The sequence below is a fragment of the Delphinus delphis genome, chromosome X (assembly GCF_949987515.2).
Source record: "Delphinus delphis chromosome X, mDelDel1.2, whole genome shotgun sequence".
Classification (NCBI taxonomy): domain Eukaryota; kingdom Metazoa; phylum Chordata; class Mammalia; order Artiodactyla; family Delphinidae; genus Delphinus; species Delphinus delphis.
Window position 1 is genome coordinate 17,414,583 of NC_082704.1, and position 15,938 is coordinate 17,430,520.

Here is a 15,938-nt window from a genome sequence, read left to right on the forward strand (position 1 = left end):
TAACGGATAAGCCTCCCTTAGTTCTCTGCTGAGAGCGTGGCAAAAGTGCCATTTTTGTTAACAGCCCCAAGACTTTGTAAAGGTGAATGGAAAGAGCAAGTGCTATGGGAAGAGTAGGAATTTGGTATGTTGACTTATCTTCTCCAGAGCCCACCAACTGTGTCTGATGAAGCCTTGATTATAAACCCCAGTACTTACTCCTGCCTGTCTCTGGTATATTCTCTTGCACTCAGTGGCCTCTCAGCAATAAGGTCATGTGATTTAGGGACTCTCACAGTCTCTTTATGCACCCATCTGATCTGCTTCTGTCTTGTTTCTTCATTAGAAAGTATCTTTAACATCAATTCCTTCCCCTCTCTCCCACCTAACATTTCATCCAGGTCCTTGTCACCTCTCCAGCCCAACTCCAAGCTTGCTGTCTCCCAAACACTTCCATGTGGAAGGTACTGAAATTAAAATGGTAGTTAATCTTTCATCATTCTAATGCATTTCCAATAAAGTATTAGGGGCTAAATCCAATGGATACTTTTTAGTCCTTAAATTACTTTATTTCTCTACTATATTTAGAACTAGTGACCCCTTCGTCCTTCTTGAAACATTAGGTCATTTGAAGGTGTTAGAATGACCACCAGAGAGATTATATAGATCAAGAAGGAGGATGACCAAGCAGGGCACCCTAAGGAATTCTAACATTTCAAAATTTAAGAGAGAAGGGGAATTTGCATTTCTATACACCCCTTAGCAGCAAAAGTCCTTAAAGCACTTAATCTTTACTGTTTCCAGTTCTTCTCTTCTCTCTTAAATCTTCTTCATATGGGCTTTTGCCCCGCCCCTCTATCAAAATGCTTGCTTAAGAACACTAATGTCTATAGCACTAATAAAGTTAGTTAGACAAGTATTCTCATTCATACCTGGAAACCAGTCTTTTATAAGGACCATGACAATTATATTTACATAATATGCTTTTAAAATATTTGATAAATTGATAGACAATAATGATACCACATTATAATATGTATTTATTTTATGTTACTAGTTGCTATAAACTTTCTCATACCTTTAAAAAAAAAAGAACACTAATGACCTCACAATACTAAATCCAGTGGTCAATTCACACTTCTCTTCGTAACTGACCTAACAGCCATGTATGACACAGTTGATTACTCCTTACTCACTGATATACTTTTTCACTTGGCTTCCAGGATACCACACTATTGGTTTTCCTTCTCACACTGGTCATTCCTTCTCAGTCTCCTTTGCTGATAACCTTCTGTTCTCGCTGACTTCTTACCATTGGAGAGCCCCATGACTCAATCCTTGGACCTCTTCTCTGTACTCATACCGTTGATATGCTCATCCAATCTCATGGCTGAAAAAAAGTATGCCAGTGGTACTCTAAATTATATATTTAGCTCAGAGCTTGTCTCTGAACCCCAAACTCATATCCTACTGCTTATTTGATATCTCCACTTACCTGTCAAAGAGACATCTCAAGTTTAATATGTTCAGAACAAAACCCCTAATATTTACACCCAAACCTTCTCCACTAGTATCCTTCTCCATCTCAGATAATGGCAACTGCATCCTTTCAATTACTCAGCCAAAACTTAAGGGTAATCCTTACCTACTCTCTTTCCCTCACACGCCATATTTAATCTGTTAGAAAACTCTGTCAGGTCTACCTTAAAATATATAACTAGAATTCTACTATTTTCATGATAATTACTGCTATAATCCAGTTTATGCCCCCATAATACATTTTCTGAACTATTGCAATAGCCTTCTAATTGGTCTTCCTCTTTCACCCTTGCCCCCTACAATGTATTCTCAAGAGAGCAGGCAGAGTGATCCTTTTTAAAACCTAAGTCAGACTATGTCCCTCCTCTATTCAAAACCCTTTAATGGCTCCCTGTTTTACTCAAAATAAAGGCCAAAGTCTGTTTAATGGCACAGAAAGACCTTTTTTTTTTAAACATCTTTATTGTAGTATAATTGCTTTACAGTGGTATGTTAGTTTCTGCTTTATAACAAAGTGAATCAGTTATATATATACATATATCCCCATATCTCTTCCCTCTTGCATCTCCCTCCCTCCCACCCTCCCTATCCCACCCCTCTAGGTGGTCACAAAGCACCAAGCTGATCTCCCTGTGCTACGCGGCTGCTTCCCACTAGCTATCTATTTCACATTTGATAGTGTATATATGTCCATGCCACTTTCTCACTTTGTCCCAGCTTACCCTTCCCCCTCCTCGTATCCACAAGTCCATTCTCTAGTAGGTCTGCGTCTTTATTCCTGTCTTGAATGGCACAGAAAGACCTTTAATGGCAAAGAAGGTCCTCCCTCTCTCACATTATCTCTTTGACTTTGTCTCTTACCACTCTCCTTTCCATCACACATTGTTCCTGTTATACTGACCTCCATGCTGTTCTGTGAACACACCAGGCACTCTTCCATCATAGGGCATTTGTATTGGCTCTTTCCTCTGCCTAGAATACTCTTCTCCTAAATATCTGCATGGCTAACTCACCTCCCTCCTTCAAGTCTTTGCTCAAATGTCTCCTCTTCAGTAACCCTGACAACCTATTTAAAAGTTCAGCCCTCCCTGCCGCACTCCCAATCCTACTTACCCTCTCTATTTTTCACTTAATACTTATTACCTTTTAACAAACTATGCAATTTATAGAATGTAAACTCCACAAAAGCAGGAAGTTTTGTCTGTTTTGTTCACTGATGTATCCCCAGCACTGAGAAAAGTATCTGATATATATAGTACGTGTTCAATAAATATCTCTTGAGTGATGGAGGGATGGATGGCTGAATACAAAAGGAGAAGTCAGAGGTCTAGAAATCAAACCAAGAGAGCATGAGGTAATTACACCACATGCTGACAACTTCTAAATCTATTTTTTCAGTCCATGGCTCTCTTCTGAGCTTCAGACACATATAGCCAACTGACCACTAGACTTTTCCAGGTGTATCTACATCAAATGTGCAAAAAACAGCATTATACTATAGTGAACAAACTACTAGATTAAAAGTCGAGAGAATTGTGTTTTACCCCCAGCTCTGTCACCAACTACCTGAGGGATCTTGGGTTAGTCGCATGACCTCCCCAGGTCTCAGTTTCCTTGTCTGTAAAGTGAGGCTATTGGGTTAGATTACCCTAGATACCTCCAACATTTCATCCAGTTCTAAAAATATGATTCTTGATATTAAAAATGTAGTTACCACAATAATTATTCACCTAGGCAAAAGTCCCTCAAAATGTATTAGGAAAAGCAAGAGCAAATTGGCAGGTGGCCCGTAGAGCTTTGTGCCTTCAGTGGAACAAGCAGTATGGTATAATAATTAAGAGCCCCAACGTGACATAGGCCTGGTTTCATATCCCAGATCTCCATACTAAATAGCCATGAAATCCTGGGTAAGTAACTTAACCTCTCTGATCTAGACTAGGCAAAATCAGTTCTGGTCTAAAAATTCAACAGATCAAACTAGACTGGAGCTGACTGTGCACCAGTCTCCTAAAGATAAATGGTGAATTGTCCTAGGAGCAACATCCTCTGATTCCTAGGAGTCAGAGGTATGGCAAAAGAAAGCTCCCTGGAACACAGGTACTTTTTTTCACAGGGTGGCTATCAGAGATTTACTGCATTCCCAATTAACAGTCCTCAGTTGGTGGTATAAGAAGAGGACAGCACCCTCTCTCCAGAGAACTCAATTCTGTCAAGATTTTTCACTTCAGCTGATAGACCTTCTGATGGAGAGGTTGCGTTTTTCATCTACTGTGAAATAACAGTGCACATGGAATAAATGGTGGAATATCATCTGCTATCTGTGTGCAGGCATGTGGGAAAGCACCCAGGAGCCAGAAAAAAGAGCAATCATTTCATTTTACCATCCCAAAACAGGCTGAACTCATTTTGGCTCCTAGGGCTGGGTTCTATAAAGAAAATTAGAGAAAATGGATAAATTGAGAATTAATAAAGATTCGCTGGCCTTCTGATTACTTCCAATCAGTTGAGATTACATTAAAATATATCTGACCCCTGCTGATTGTCTAGGGGACCTTCAATCTTGGGCTTTCTGATAAAATCAACTCAAAGATTTTGCAGTATGCAAATTCTGGCAAACCAGTTGAGTGACCTGTGATGCTCCTTTGAAAAGCAAGATGCAAATGGTTTATTGGGCCTCTATGCTGCTCCCTGCCTCACTTCTCAAAGATGAGCAGTGACTTTGATCTTAATGCTGATTGCCCCAACACAGTTCCCCAGAGTGGGTGCTTAGTTGTAATTAGAATTGCTAGAAGCCCCTCCTTTTCCATTACCAGAGATTAGAGTGCTTTATACTCCCAGTTATCTTGCATCTTTTTACATGGAAGTTTCTTCTTCTCCATCGGGAGTGGTGATTGGGGTGTTACAGGAGCTTAGCACATTACCTGATTAATAGGATTAACTCCTATGGAGTCACCATTGCTATGCCCATATCACTGTATTTCAGTGGGATTAGAAAGTCGGGCCCAGACAACGAAGTACTTTGAGCTGTTAATTAAAAAACAAGTACTATCCATTAAGGAAGACAGTACAGCCCATTGCCTTGCTGGTGGCATACACCTAAATCTCAGCAAATGCTACATTTACCCAAGGAAAATAAATAAATCCCCAGCATTCTTGACACTACTCTTAGTGGCTTTTATGTGCCTTTACTTAGCAGACAGTCACCACAGAATAATCACAGCATCTAAATAGGGTGATGGTTTCATCAAGGGAAAGAGCCTTGGTATTGTCAGTATTACATATAACTATAGCAGTAACCAGACATTCCTTAGAGTCTCTCAACGGACCTAAAGGTAAACCTAGGCTAACTGAAATAATATAAAAAGGTGATTATTTGCTTCATAAAAAGATTCTTTATCGAATTCATTTAAATAGTAAACTTCAGAAGGGTTCTAAGGCAGGATTTTATTCTGAAGCCTTAGATTTGAAAACATGGCTCTAACTAAATAGATGTTGTTAAAAATTCTTTACCTAATATAGTCAGTGGCCGGGTTGTGTTCTATGGTCAAAATCATGTGTGTCTTCACAGCTGTAGATTCTGAAACTGAGCAGGACACCACGGGCCCTACAGGGTACAAAAGGCCCTCCATGTCCCCTGTTTCTTGTTTGTAGGAAAAGATTTTTGTCTCCTAGGTCTTCCCTGAGTGCCAAAGAGCAGGCACAAGCAGTTACTAATTGGAGAAGTGAAGGAATACAGAAACAAAGGAAAAGCAGTTAAGCAAGATAGCTTGAACAATAATTCAACAATAAAACAGAGTCCTAGTTCCTCTGCAAGGAATATGCCCCAGACTGGTTGGAACCAGAAGGTTTATGATTAAGATTCCTGAAACACCACCTTGTTACCTCACTACCAACCAGTCAGAAGAAAGTCATACACCCTGCAACCCTCACCCCAAATGTTGCATTTAAAAACCCTTCCATGAAAGCCATCAGGGAGTTCAGGTCTTTTGAGCATGAACTGCCCATTCTCCTTGCTTGGTGCCTGCAATAAATGCTGTACTTTCCTTCAGCACAACCTGATTTTGGTAGATTGGTTTTACTGCTGGGAGGGTGGGGTGTGAAGCAGACCCAAGTTCAGTTCTGTAACAGTTTCTCTACCAATAAGAGTGATTCCTTCCCAAACCCAGCCTTATCTAAAGATCTGGATAAAGCAAGGAGCTGAGGGTTTAGAAATCCAGGTCTTAGCTATCACTCCACTCCAGACTTGTAGTAGGATTTTAGAAAGCCTCAGAGTGGTAATTAGGAAACCTGAGTTCTATAATAGTAAATAATAATAACACTATAGTAACTACAATTTATTGGGAACCTATCAAATGCTAGGCATTATGCCACATGCAATATAGGCAGTAGATTATCAATTATCCTACAATAACCCTTGTAAGGTAGAGGATAGTATCCCTATTTTAAGATGAAAAAACAAAGTTCTCAGAGGTTATGTAATTTTCCCAAGGTCATACAGACAGTGAGTAATTAAGGTTTAAGTCCAGGTTTAACTGCTCCAAGTTCATTTTCCTTCTCTTTCTATCTGATTTGTTGACCTTGAATAAGTTACCCAACCTCACTCAGCTAAGGTTTTTCCTCAGAATATTATAAGTTTAGGCCAAGTCAGTGGTTTTCAACTATAGCTACACATTAGAGTTGCCTGAGGAACTTTAAGAAAATGATGCACATGCTGCACCCCAGACTAATAAAATCAGACTCATTGGAGTGAGACCCAGGCATTGTTTGTTTGACTCCCAAGTTGATTCTAATGTGCTACCAGAGTTGAGAATCACTGGAAGTGTGATATCTAGAATCCTTTCCAGTTCTTAAAAAACTCAGAAGTATAAGTCTCAAGAGATTCTGGATCTCATTTTTCCCTTTTTGGCTAAAGCTATAACCTCTCTAATGTTAGACATTTCAGATTCCTGCTCACTAGGTTATCTTCTTTTCCCTTTAAGCTTCTCCTATGGAATAAAAAACCAATACAGTGAGTTCTTGAAATTGCAGACATTTAAAATTTTAACAGAAATTTTGTAGGTTCCCTGAATCCCTCTACCCCTCTTACTGACTAAATAGAGGGAAAGAGAGCATCATGAGAACTTGATTATTCTGACCAACACTAATAAGCAAAGTGAGGAAGCTTAAGATGCTAATAGCCAAGGCAGCTCTCAAATCATCTGCTTGCCAACTTGGATAAGAATCAGGTGGGGGCCTTGGCCTAATCTACAAGTGAAACTCATTTAGTTTTGCATGTGAGCTGTAATCACTGGTTGTCAAGCTCTCCAAATCTTGAGCTGGGAGAATTATTGTTAAGAGCTGAATGGGAAGAACGGATTACACAAAGTAAATCCTTGCAGATACAAAACCAACACTAGAAAACCCTTGACCATCATGCTTTGTTTTGTTGGGCTATGAACTGTAGGATTTTGCTTGGGAAATGCTTTGCTACATATAAACAGCAACAAGGAGCTGGCAGATACAACCGGCTTTATGTATAAGTGAGTAGAAAGCACATTTTTTAAGCAGAAGGAGAATCATCTCATTAAGTAGGTTTTTGGGTTTTTTTTTTTTTTTGCGGTACGTGGGCCTCTCACTGCCGTGGCCTCCGCAACGGGACGCACAGGCTAGGCAGCCATGGCTCATGGGCCCAGCCACTCCATGGCATGTGGGATCTTCCCAGACCAGGGCACGAACCCGTGTCCCCTGCATCGGCAGGCAGACTCTCAACCACTGTGCCACCAGGGAAGCCCATTAAGTAGGTTTTTAATAACCCTACAGCCAAATTTATCTCACTTTATTTAATGATTTCCCAGATGAGTTTACTTTCCCTCTAAATGCTGCATGATTGGCTCTGGACCTCACTTCTCCAGCAAAGAATCTGAGGAAGAGCTCACTGGTATCAAAAAACAAAAAACCTAAAAGGGATGATCTGTACTCTGGCTGACTTTGTCAACCACATTATTCTGATAGCTGTAAATATTTTTGTAAATGTTCACCCCTTCACTATCAAATTAATCCTGAAACAGTTCTTTCTGTAAGCATGAACAGGGAGAATACAATAACGACAAACTGAATTAAACAAACCCTTCTCTCAAGGATGTTGGTTCTAAGAATTCTCAAAAGTAAGTTTAAACCAAGTGGGATTTCTTTCCACTAATTGTCTTCTTAATAAAAATGACTGAAAATTGGGCATAGCTGGGTTGTCACAACAAAAGTAAAGAACAAAATTAAAGAACTGTTGATGAGACAGATGGGTCTGAGTCTTTATCCTGTATACATACATCACGATCACCAAATCATTGAATAAAATAATTCTCAGGGTCAGGCAACCAATTTGCTATGGAGCAGAGATGAGCATCTTGGAGGCCACATGCTTCTGGGACTCTTAGGCAGAAGTCTGATGGGGACAGTAGGGCTGTCTCTGGGACATGTTAAGTTTCTTAGAGGTCTGTCCTAAGCAAACATTTTAATTTCAAATGCTTTTGCACTTACACTTAGATCTTCCACCTCCTGCAACCCGAGAACGACCACCAGGATGCAAAACAGTATTTGTGGGCGGCCTGCCTGAAAACGGTACAGAGCAGATCATCGTGGAAGTGTTTGAGCAGTGTGGAGAGATCATTGCTATTCGGAAGAGCAAAAAAAACTTTTGTCACATTCGCTTTGCTGAGGAGTACATGGTGGACAAAGCCCTTTATCTTTCTGGTAGGTGTTTAGTCATGAGGATTGTGCCCACCAGGCACAGCACAGAGATTGGGGATCAGTGTATTTGCACCTGTGGCAGCTAAAGTTTGGGCTTAATGGCAACCTCTCTTGCCTTCATAGATGGAAAATGCATGTTACTACCTGATGTATTCCTTTAAAAGTTCTTAAGTAGTTCCCAATTGCCTATGGGATAACTCCAAAACTCCTTACTTGTAGTGTTAAAGGCCTTGATTATCTGTTTTACCTCTCAACATTATCTCCCAATCCTTCCTTCACATACCATGTCCTAACACTAAACTAATTCTAGTTCCTAGAATGTGCCCATGGTGTTTTATGCCCTTTCCTCTGACTAGAATTACCTTTTCCACCCCCACCCACCATACACACATCTTCATACCCTAAAGCTCCAGCTCAATCATAACCTGTTCTAGAAATCTTTCCCTGACTTCTCTCCCCACTCTGCCCCAGGCTGGTTTGGGCACCCCTTCCTCAGTGCTTCTGCCATGCCTGGTGCTTCCTCCTAGCATGACACCTGTAACACCATATGAGAACTGTCTCTTTCTACCTCTGTCTCCTGCAACAGAGAATGAACTCCTTAGGGGAAAGACTGTGTCTTATTTAACTTTGAATCCCCAGCATCTAGCACATAACCTGGTACAAAAGTAGATGCTCAAAAATAACTATGGAAGTCAGTTAGTTATCAAATATTTATTGACTGATAATCAGAATGCTAGGTTGCTGAGGATATGGCAAAGACTGAGGTATACAAAATTCTTGCCATCAGGGATATTACATTCTGAAGATGGCAAAATATGATATATATGTAAACAATATCAGGTACCAATAAATGCTATGAAGAAGATAAAAACAGCTAACATACCTGGGGTTGCTAGGAAAGCAAGTATTCTCTAACATTTGAATTGAGATTTGAACAATATGAAGGGGATTGCCATGCAAACATCTGTAGGAGAAGCATTCCAAAATAAGGAAGAACAAGTCAGAGACCCTAAGATGAAAATGGACTTGGCATGTTCAAGCAGAGGAGAGAAGGTAAGCATGACTAGAGCACAGTAAATGAGAGAGAGGCAGTGAAGGGAAATGAAGTCTGAGAGGTAAACAGTACCAAATTATGTTGGTCCCTTAATCTATACAGACATACCTTTTTTATTGCACTTTGCCTTATTATGCTTTGCAGATATTGTGTTTTTTACAAATTGAAGATTTGTGGCAACCCTGCATTGAACAAGTCTATCAAAGCCATTTTCCCAACAGCATTTCGTCACTTCGTGGCTCTGTGTCACATTTTGGTAATTCTGGGAAATTTTAACTTTTTCATTATTATTATATTTATTATGGTGATCTGTAATCTTTGATATTATTATTGTCATTGTTTTGGGGTGCCACAAATTGCACCCATCTAAGATGGTGAACTTAACTGATAAATGTGTGTGTTCTGACTGTTCCACCGACTGGTCGCTCCTCCATCTCTCTCCCTCTCCTTGGGCCTCCCTATTCCCTGAGACACAACAATATTGAAATTAAGCCAATTAATAACCCTACAATGGCCTCTAAGTGTTCAAGTGAAAGGAAGAGTCTCTCACTTTAAATCAAAAGGTAGAAATGATTAAGCTTAGTGAGGAAGGCATGTCTAAAGCTGAGATAGGCCAAAAGCTAGGCTTCTCATGCCAAACAGTTAGCCAACTTGTGAATGCAAATGTAAAGTTCTTGAAGGAAATTGAAAGTGCTAGTTCAGTGAACACACAAATGATAAAAAACTGAAACAGCCTTATTGCTCATATGGAGAACGTTTTAGTTGTCTGGATAGGAGATCAAACCAGCCATAACATTCCCTTAAGCCAATGCCTAATTAAGAGCAAGGTCCTAACTCTCTTCAGTTCTGTGAAGGCTGAGAGAGGTGAGGAAGCTGCAGAAGAAAAGTTTGAAACCAGTAGATGTTAGTTCATGTGGCTTAAGGAAAGAAGCCGTCTCCATAACATAAAAGTGCAAGGTGAAGCAGCAAGTGCTGAGGTAGAAGCTACAGCAAGTTATCCAGAAGATCTAGCTAAGATCATTAATGAAGGTGATACACTACACAACAGATTTTCATTGTAGATAAAACAGCCTTCTATTGGAAGAAGATATCATCTGGGACTTTCATAGCTAGAGAGGAGAAGTCAATGCCTGGGTTCAAAGCTTCAATGGACAGGCACACTCTTTTTAGGAGCTAATACAGCTGGTGACTTTCTGTTGAAGCCAGTGCTCATTTATCATTCTAAAAATCCTAGGGCCCTTAAGGATTATGCTAATTCTGCTCTTCTTATGCTCTATAAATGGAACAACAAAGCCTAGATGACAGCACATCTGTTTAACAACATGGTTCACTGAACATTTTAAGCCCACTACCGAGACTGACTGGTCAGGAAAAAAAGATTCCTTTCAAAATATTAATGCTCATTGACAATGCACCTGGTCACGCAAGAGCTCTGCTGGAGGTTAATGTTTTCATGCCTGCTAACACAGCATCCATTCTGTAGCCCATGGATCAAGGAGTCATTTCAAATTTCAAGTCTTATTATTTAAGAAATACATTTTGTAAGGTTATAGCTACCATAGATAGGGATTACTCTGATGGATCTGGAAAAGTCAATTGAAAACCTTCTGAAAATGATTCACCATTCTAGATGCCATTGAGAACATTCGTGATTCATGGGAAGAGGTCAAAATATCAACATTAACAGGAGTTTGGAAGAACATGATTCTAACCCTCATGGATGACTTTGAGGGACTCAAGACTTCAGTGAAGGAAGTAATTGCAGATGTAGTGGAAATAGCAAGAGAACTAGAATTAGAAGTGGAGCCTGAAGATGTGACTGAATTGCTGCAATCTCATGATAAAACTTTAACAGGTGAGGAGTTGCTTCTTAAAGCTGTGCAAAGAAAGTGGTTTCGTGAGGTGGAATCTACTCCTGGTAAAGATGCTATGAAGATTGTTGAAATGACAACAGAAGATTTAGAATATTACCCAAACTTAGCTGTTAAACTTAGCTGACTCCAATTTTGAAAGAAGTTCTACTGTGGGTAAAATGCTATCAAACTGCCCTGCATGCTACTGAGAATTGTTCATGAAAGGAAGAATCAATTGATGCAGTAAACTTCATCGTTGTCTTAAATTTTAAGGAGTTGCCACAGCCACCCCAACCTTCAGCAAACAGCACCCTGGTCAGTCAGCAGCCATCAACATCAAGGTGACACCCTCCACCAGCAAAACGATTACAACTCTCCCCCAAACTCCCCCATCCAGAGAATGGATACATGTATAAGTATGGCTGAGTCACTTTGCTGTGCACCTGAAATTATCACAGCATTGTTAATCGGCTATACTCCAATATAAAATAAAAATTATAAAAAAAGATTACAACTCACTGAAGGCTCAAATGAAGGTTAGCATTTTTAGCAATAAAGTATTTTTAATTAAGGTATTTACATTTTTTAGATGTCATGCTATTGTACACTTCATAGACTACAGTACAGTGTAAACATAACTTCAATAGGCACTGGGAAATCAAAAACTATGTGTGACTCACTTTATTGCGATATTCACTTTATTATGGTGGCCTGGAACTGAACCCACAATATCTCCAAGTTATGCCTGTAGTAATGAGGTTATTATTCTGGATACAATGGGAAGCCATTGAAGGATTTTAAGGAGTAGGGTGATGTGATCTGATATACATTTTAGAAATATCACTTCTGGGTAAAGAATGGACTGAAGGGTATGGGCAAGTGTGGTGACTAGTGGTTAGTTAGCTAACCATAGCATTAGTCCAATCCAGAAGTGATAGCGGCTTATATACTATGGTAGTTGGAGTGGAGATAGCAAGAACTACTCTGCATAAAGTCACTTGTTCCTGGTAAAAGTTCAGATTTGGGGAGACTGAGGCAATTGGAATTGGAATGATTTTCTTTGTAAATATTATAAAGTTTCATGGCTGATCCTTTGCTTATTTGAATTGTTATTTTTCTTTATGGGGCAGTGGACAAATAAGATGAAGGCAGAAGACAGAGTAATTGGAAAGGGCATAGAACAATTAACTACTTCCTTCCCTAACTACTAACCCTTCCCTAAGGGTTAACAATTTGGAAGAATTGGGTCCAAGTGCTAGACATTTTACAGAATCTTCATTCACGTAACAGGCACTTGTTGGACATCTCCTTTGTGTAAGCTGTTGTGCTAAATGTTGTACAGAGTAGAAAATGAGTTAAACCTAGTTCTTCCCTTTAATGAACCCAGGGTTAGTATGCAGTCATACATTCATTTATTAAAGAAACATTGAGCACCTGGCATTGCTCAAGACACTGATAAGACACACTCATTGCTAATAATAATGACATTTGAAAGTTATGCCTGCTGTACGAGAAGTATGGTAAAGTGTTATGGAAGTTCAGAGGAGAGAGAGGGAGGAAGGAAGGGAGGACGGGAGGGAGGGAGGGGGAAAGAGAGAGAGAGAGAGAGAGAGAGAATTTGAAATTGTCTGGTTCCTGACTGGGGTTATCAAGGTGAAAGGTAGCATTTAGACCAAGTCTTTGACAAAGAGAAAGCATTTGAATGTGGACAATGGTGCATAGATACAGCATGAGCAAAGGTACAGAGGTGGTAGGTTTTGATGAACATTCAAGGAAACAATAAGTAGTGGTTTGTGTACTGAGTAGACATGAAAGGAGGAGGGAAAACATCCATCGTCAGCACACTTTGAAAGGCTTAACAGTTGGGTCTTTACTTCTCAGATAATAGGGAATTGTTGAAGAAATTCTTGAACAAGGAAGAAGATTGTCTCTGAAAGATTAATGTGACCGCTCTGTATAAAAATGGGTAAGAGGAGAGGAGGTCAGTTAGATACCTGTTGCAATAGGCCAAAGAAAAGGTAATGAGCACTGGAAAAATTAGGCTGGTAACATGGGAGAGGAGAAGAGGAGGCAGATGTAGAATGCTCTTTTTACATTTGCTAAGTGCTGTAAAATCCAACTACTGAAGATTTAACAGCCCTTAGCAATGATAACAGAGCATTCCACAATAGACTATTTTAATAAAAACTTAAAGGTCTTGAAAAGCCCTGAACAGTTGTACATAAAAGACGACATGCTGCTCAGGAGGTATCCATCTAAATGTCATTGAAATCAGCTCTCTGGTAACAGCCACCTGGAGACATTCTCACGGCTGCCAAAGGAAAGGAGATTGCAATCAGTGATGTGAAAACAACTAATTTTTCCCTTTAAATTTGAACCTGCTCCCTGAAAGTTTACACGTGCTAGAAAACTCCTGAATTGGATGGCTGTTCTCCCACTTTGTAAAAGAAAGAGGTTAAAACAAACAAAAATCCCTTAGAAAGGGGCTAGAAATGTAGACATAATTGTTTTTTCTGTTGGAGTTTGAGCACCTTTGGGAACCGGCATTGTACAAGTGCACCACCTCAAAGCATCACAGTATCTTGTGTATGTTTATGCAAAAGTTTCATTTCCTCCTCTCATTTGATCTTCTCCACAATCCTGGGAGAATAGTCAAGGTAATCATTAATAGCCCCATTTTTCTGATGGCTCAGATAATTAAATAAGATGAATGGGGGTGTGAAAGTACATTGTAAACTTTAAAGAACCCTAGCAAAGTTTACTTATGAAATGTATTTATTCTTCCTCTTTCTAAAAAGAATATTTTAGTGTGACTGGGAATTATTCCTTATAACAGCTTTATTTAGGTATAATTGACATACAATGAACTTCACATATTTCAAAAATACAATTTGATATTATTGACACATACATACAGCTGTGAAACCATCATCATAGTCAAAATAATGAGTATGTACACCTCTCCCAAAAGCTTCCTTCATGCCTCTTTTGTAATCCCTTCCTCCTAACCCTCCCCAGTTCTCTCCCCAGGCAAACACTGATCTATTTTCTGTCAGATTAGTGTGCATTTTCCAGATTTTCATATAAATGAAATCATATGTTTTGTATGCTCTTCCTTCCTTTGTATAGATCCAGATTTCCATTTGGTATCATTTTCCCTGTGATTGAATTTCCTTTAACATTTTCGGTAGTGCAAGTCTGCTCCTGATAAATTCTTTCAGCGTTTGTACGTATCAAAAATTTATTCCACTTTTTTTAAAAGATATGTTCTCTGGGTATAGGATTCTAGGTTGACAGTTTTTTTCTCTCTCTCTCAGATGTTGCTCCACTATCTTCTTACTTGCATTGTTTTCAACAAGAAATATGATGTTATCCTTATCTTTTTGTTTCTCTGTACATAAAATGTGTCTTTTGTCTATGGCAGCTTTTGAGATATTCTCTTTATTGCTGATGTTTAGAAATTTGATTATGATGTGCCTTGGTATAATTTTCTTCATGGTTTTCCACTTGGGGTTCATTGAAATTCTTAGATCTGAGTTTTCATCAAATTTGGACATTTTTCCTTCCTTATTTCTTCAAATATTTTTTCTATTCCCTCCCCTGTCTCCAGTCATGGCTCCAATTAGGCATATATTGGACCCCTTGAAGTTGTCAACAGCTTACCAGTACTCTGTTCATTTTTTTAAGTCTATTTTCTCTCTGTATTTCATTTTGAATAGTTTCTATTGCTATGTCTTCAAGTTCATTAATCTTTTCTTCTGCGATCTCTAATTTGTCATTGGTCCTGTCCAGTGATTTCTTTTCAACTCAGACATTGTAGTTTAAATCTATAAAAGTTTGATTTTGGTTCTTTTTTATGTCTTTTGTGTTTCTACTTAATATGTTCTATCTTTTCTCTAGCTTCTTAAGCATATGAAATCCAACTATAATAGTTTTTATGTCCTTATCTATTAATTATATTATCTGCATCACTTCTGGGTCTGCTTCGTTGACTGATTTTTATCTTTATTATGATTTTCCTGCTTCTTTGCATATTGGGTAATTTTTTATTGGACACCAGACATTGTGAATTTTACCAGGTGACAAATATTTTTCATTCCTGTAAGTATTCTTGACCTTTGTTCTGGAATGCAGTTAAGTAACTTGAAAATTTTTTTATCTTTTTAGGTCTTGTTTTTAAGTTTTGTTCAGCAGAACCAGAGCAGGGTTTAGTCTAGGGCTAATTTTTCCTCACTAAGGCAAAACTCTTTTGATTACTCTATCCAATGCTCTCTGAATTATTAGATTTTCTCCTCTGGCTGGTGTGAAAAGGAAATAGTCCTAGCCCTGTATGAGCTCCAGGGATTATTACCTCTAATGCTTAGGTAATTCACACATAGATAGACATCAATACTGAGCTACATAATAGGGGAGGACCCTCTTCAGATCTCTGAAGTTCTTTCTCCGTGTAGCTTTCTTCTTTCCAGTACTCTGCCATGCAAACTGTCTGCCATAGTCTCCCTGGATTCCCAGTTCAGTCTCCTCAACTCAGGGAGATCACCATGCTTTGCCTGAGTTCCCCTCCCTGTGCTGAGGCCTGGAAACTCTCCCCAGGCAATAAGCTTGGAAAATGTTAGGGATCACTTCATTTGGTTCTTGTCTCTTAGTGATCTCTGTCTTCATTGCCTAATGTCCAATGTCTTAAAAACTATTGTTTCATACATTTTGTCCATATTTTTACTTGTTTAAGGCAGGAGTTACCCTGCAAACTTGTGCTTAGAATGAAATGAGATAAATGTGTGTGGAAGCAG

At 39.1% G+C, this 15,938-nt stretch overlaps 1 protein-coding gene across 3 annotated transcripts in view; it reads left to right on the forward strand.

Moving 5' to 3' along the window:
- Window positions 1-15,938, forward strand: part of ENOX2 (ecto-NOX disulfide-thiol exchanger 2) — a 284,389-nt gene that overhangs the window by 224,686 nt on the left and 43,765 nt on the right. For all 3 annotated transcript variants that reach the window (XM_060002345.1, XM_060002343.1, XM_060002344.1), the window contains exon 6: window positions 8,038-8,244. In XM_060002345.1, the coding sequence (XP_059858328.1) occupies window positions 8,038-8,244 (207 nt within the window). The remainder of the gene's footprint in view (window positions 1-8,037; window positions 8,245-15,938) is intronic.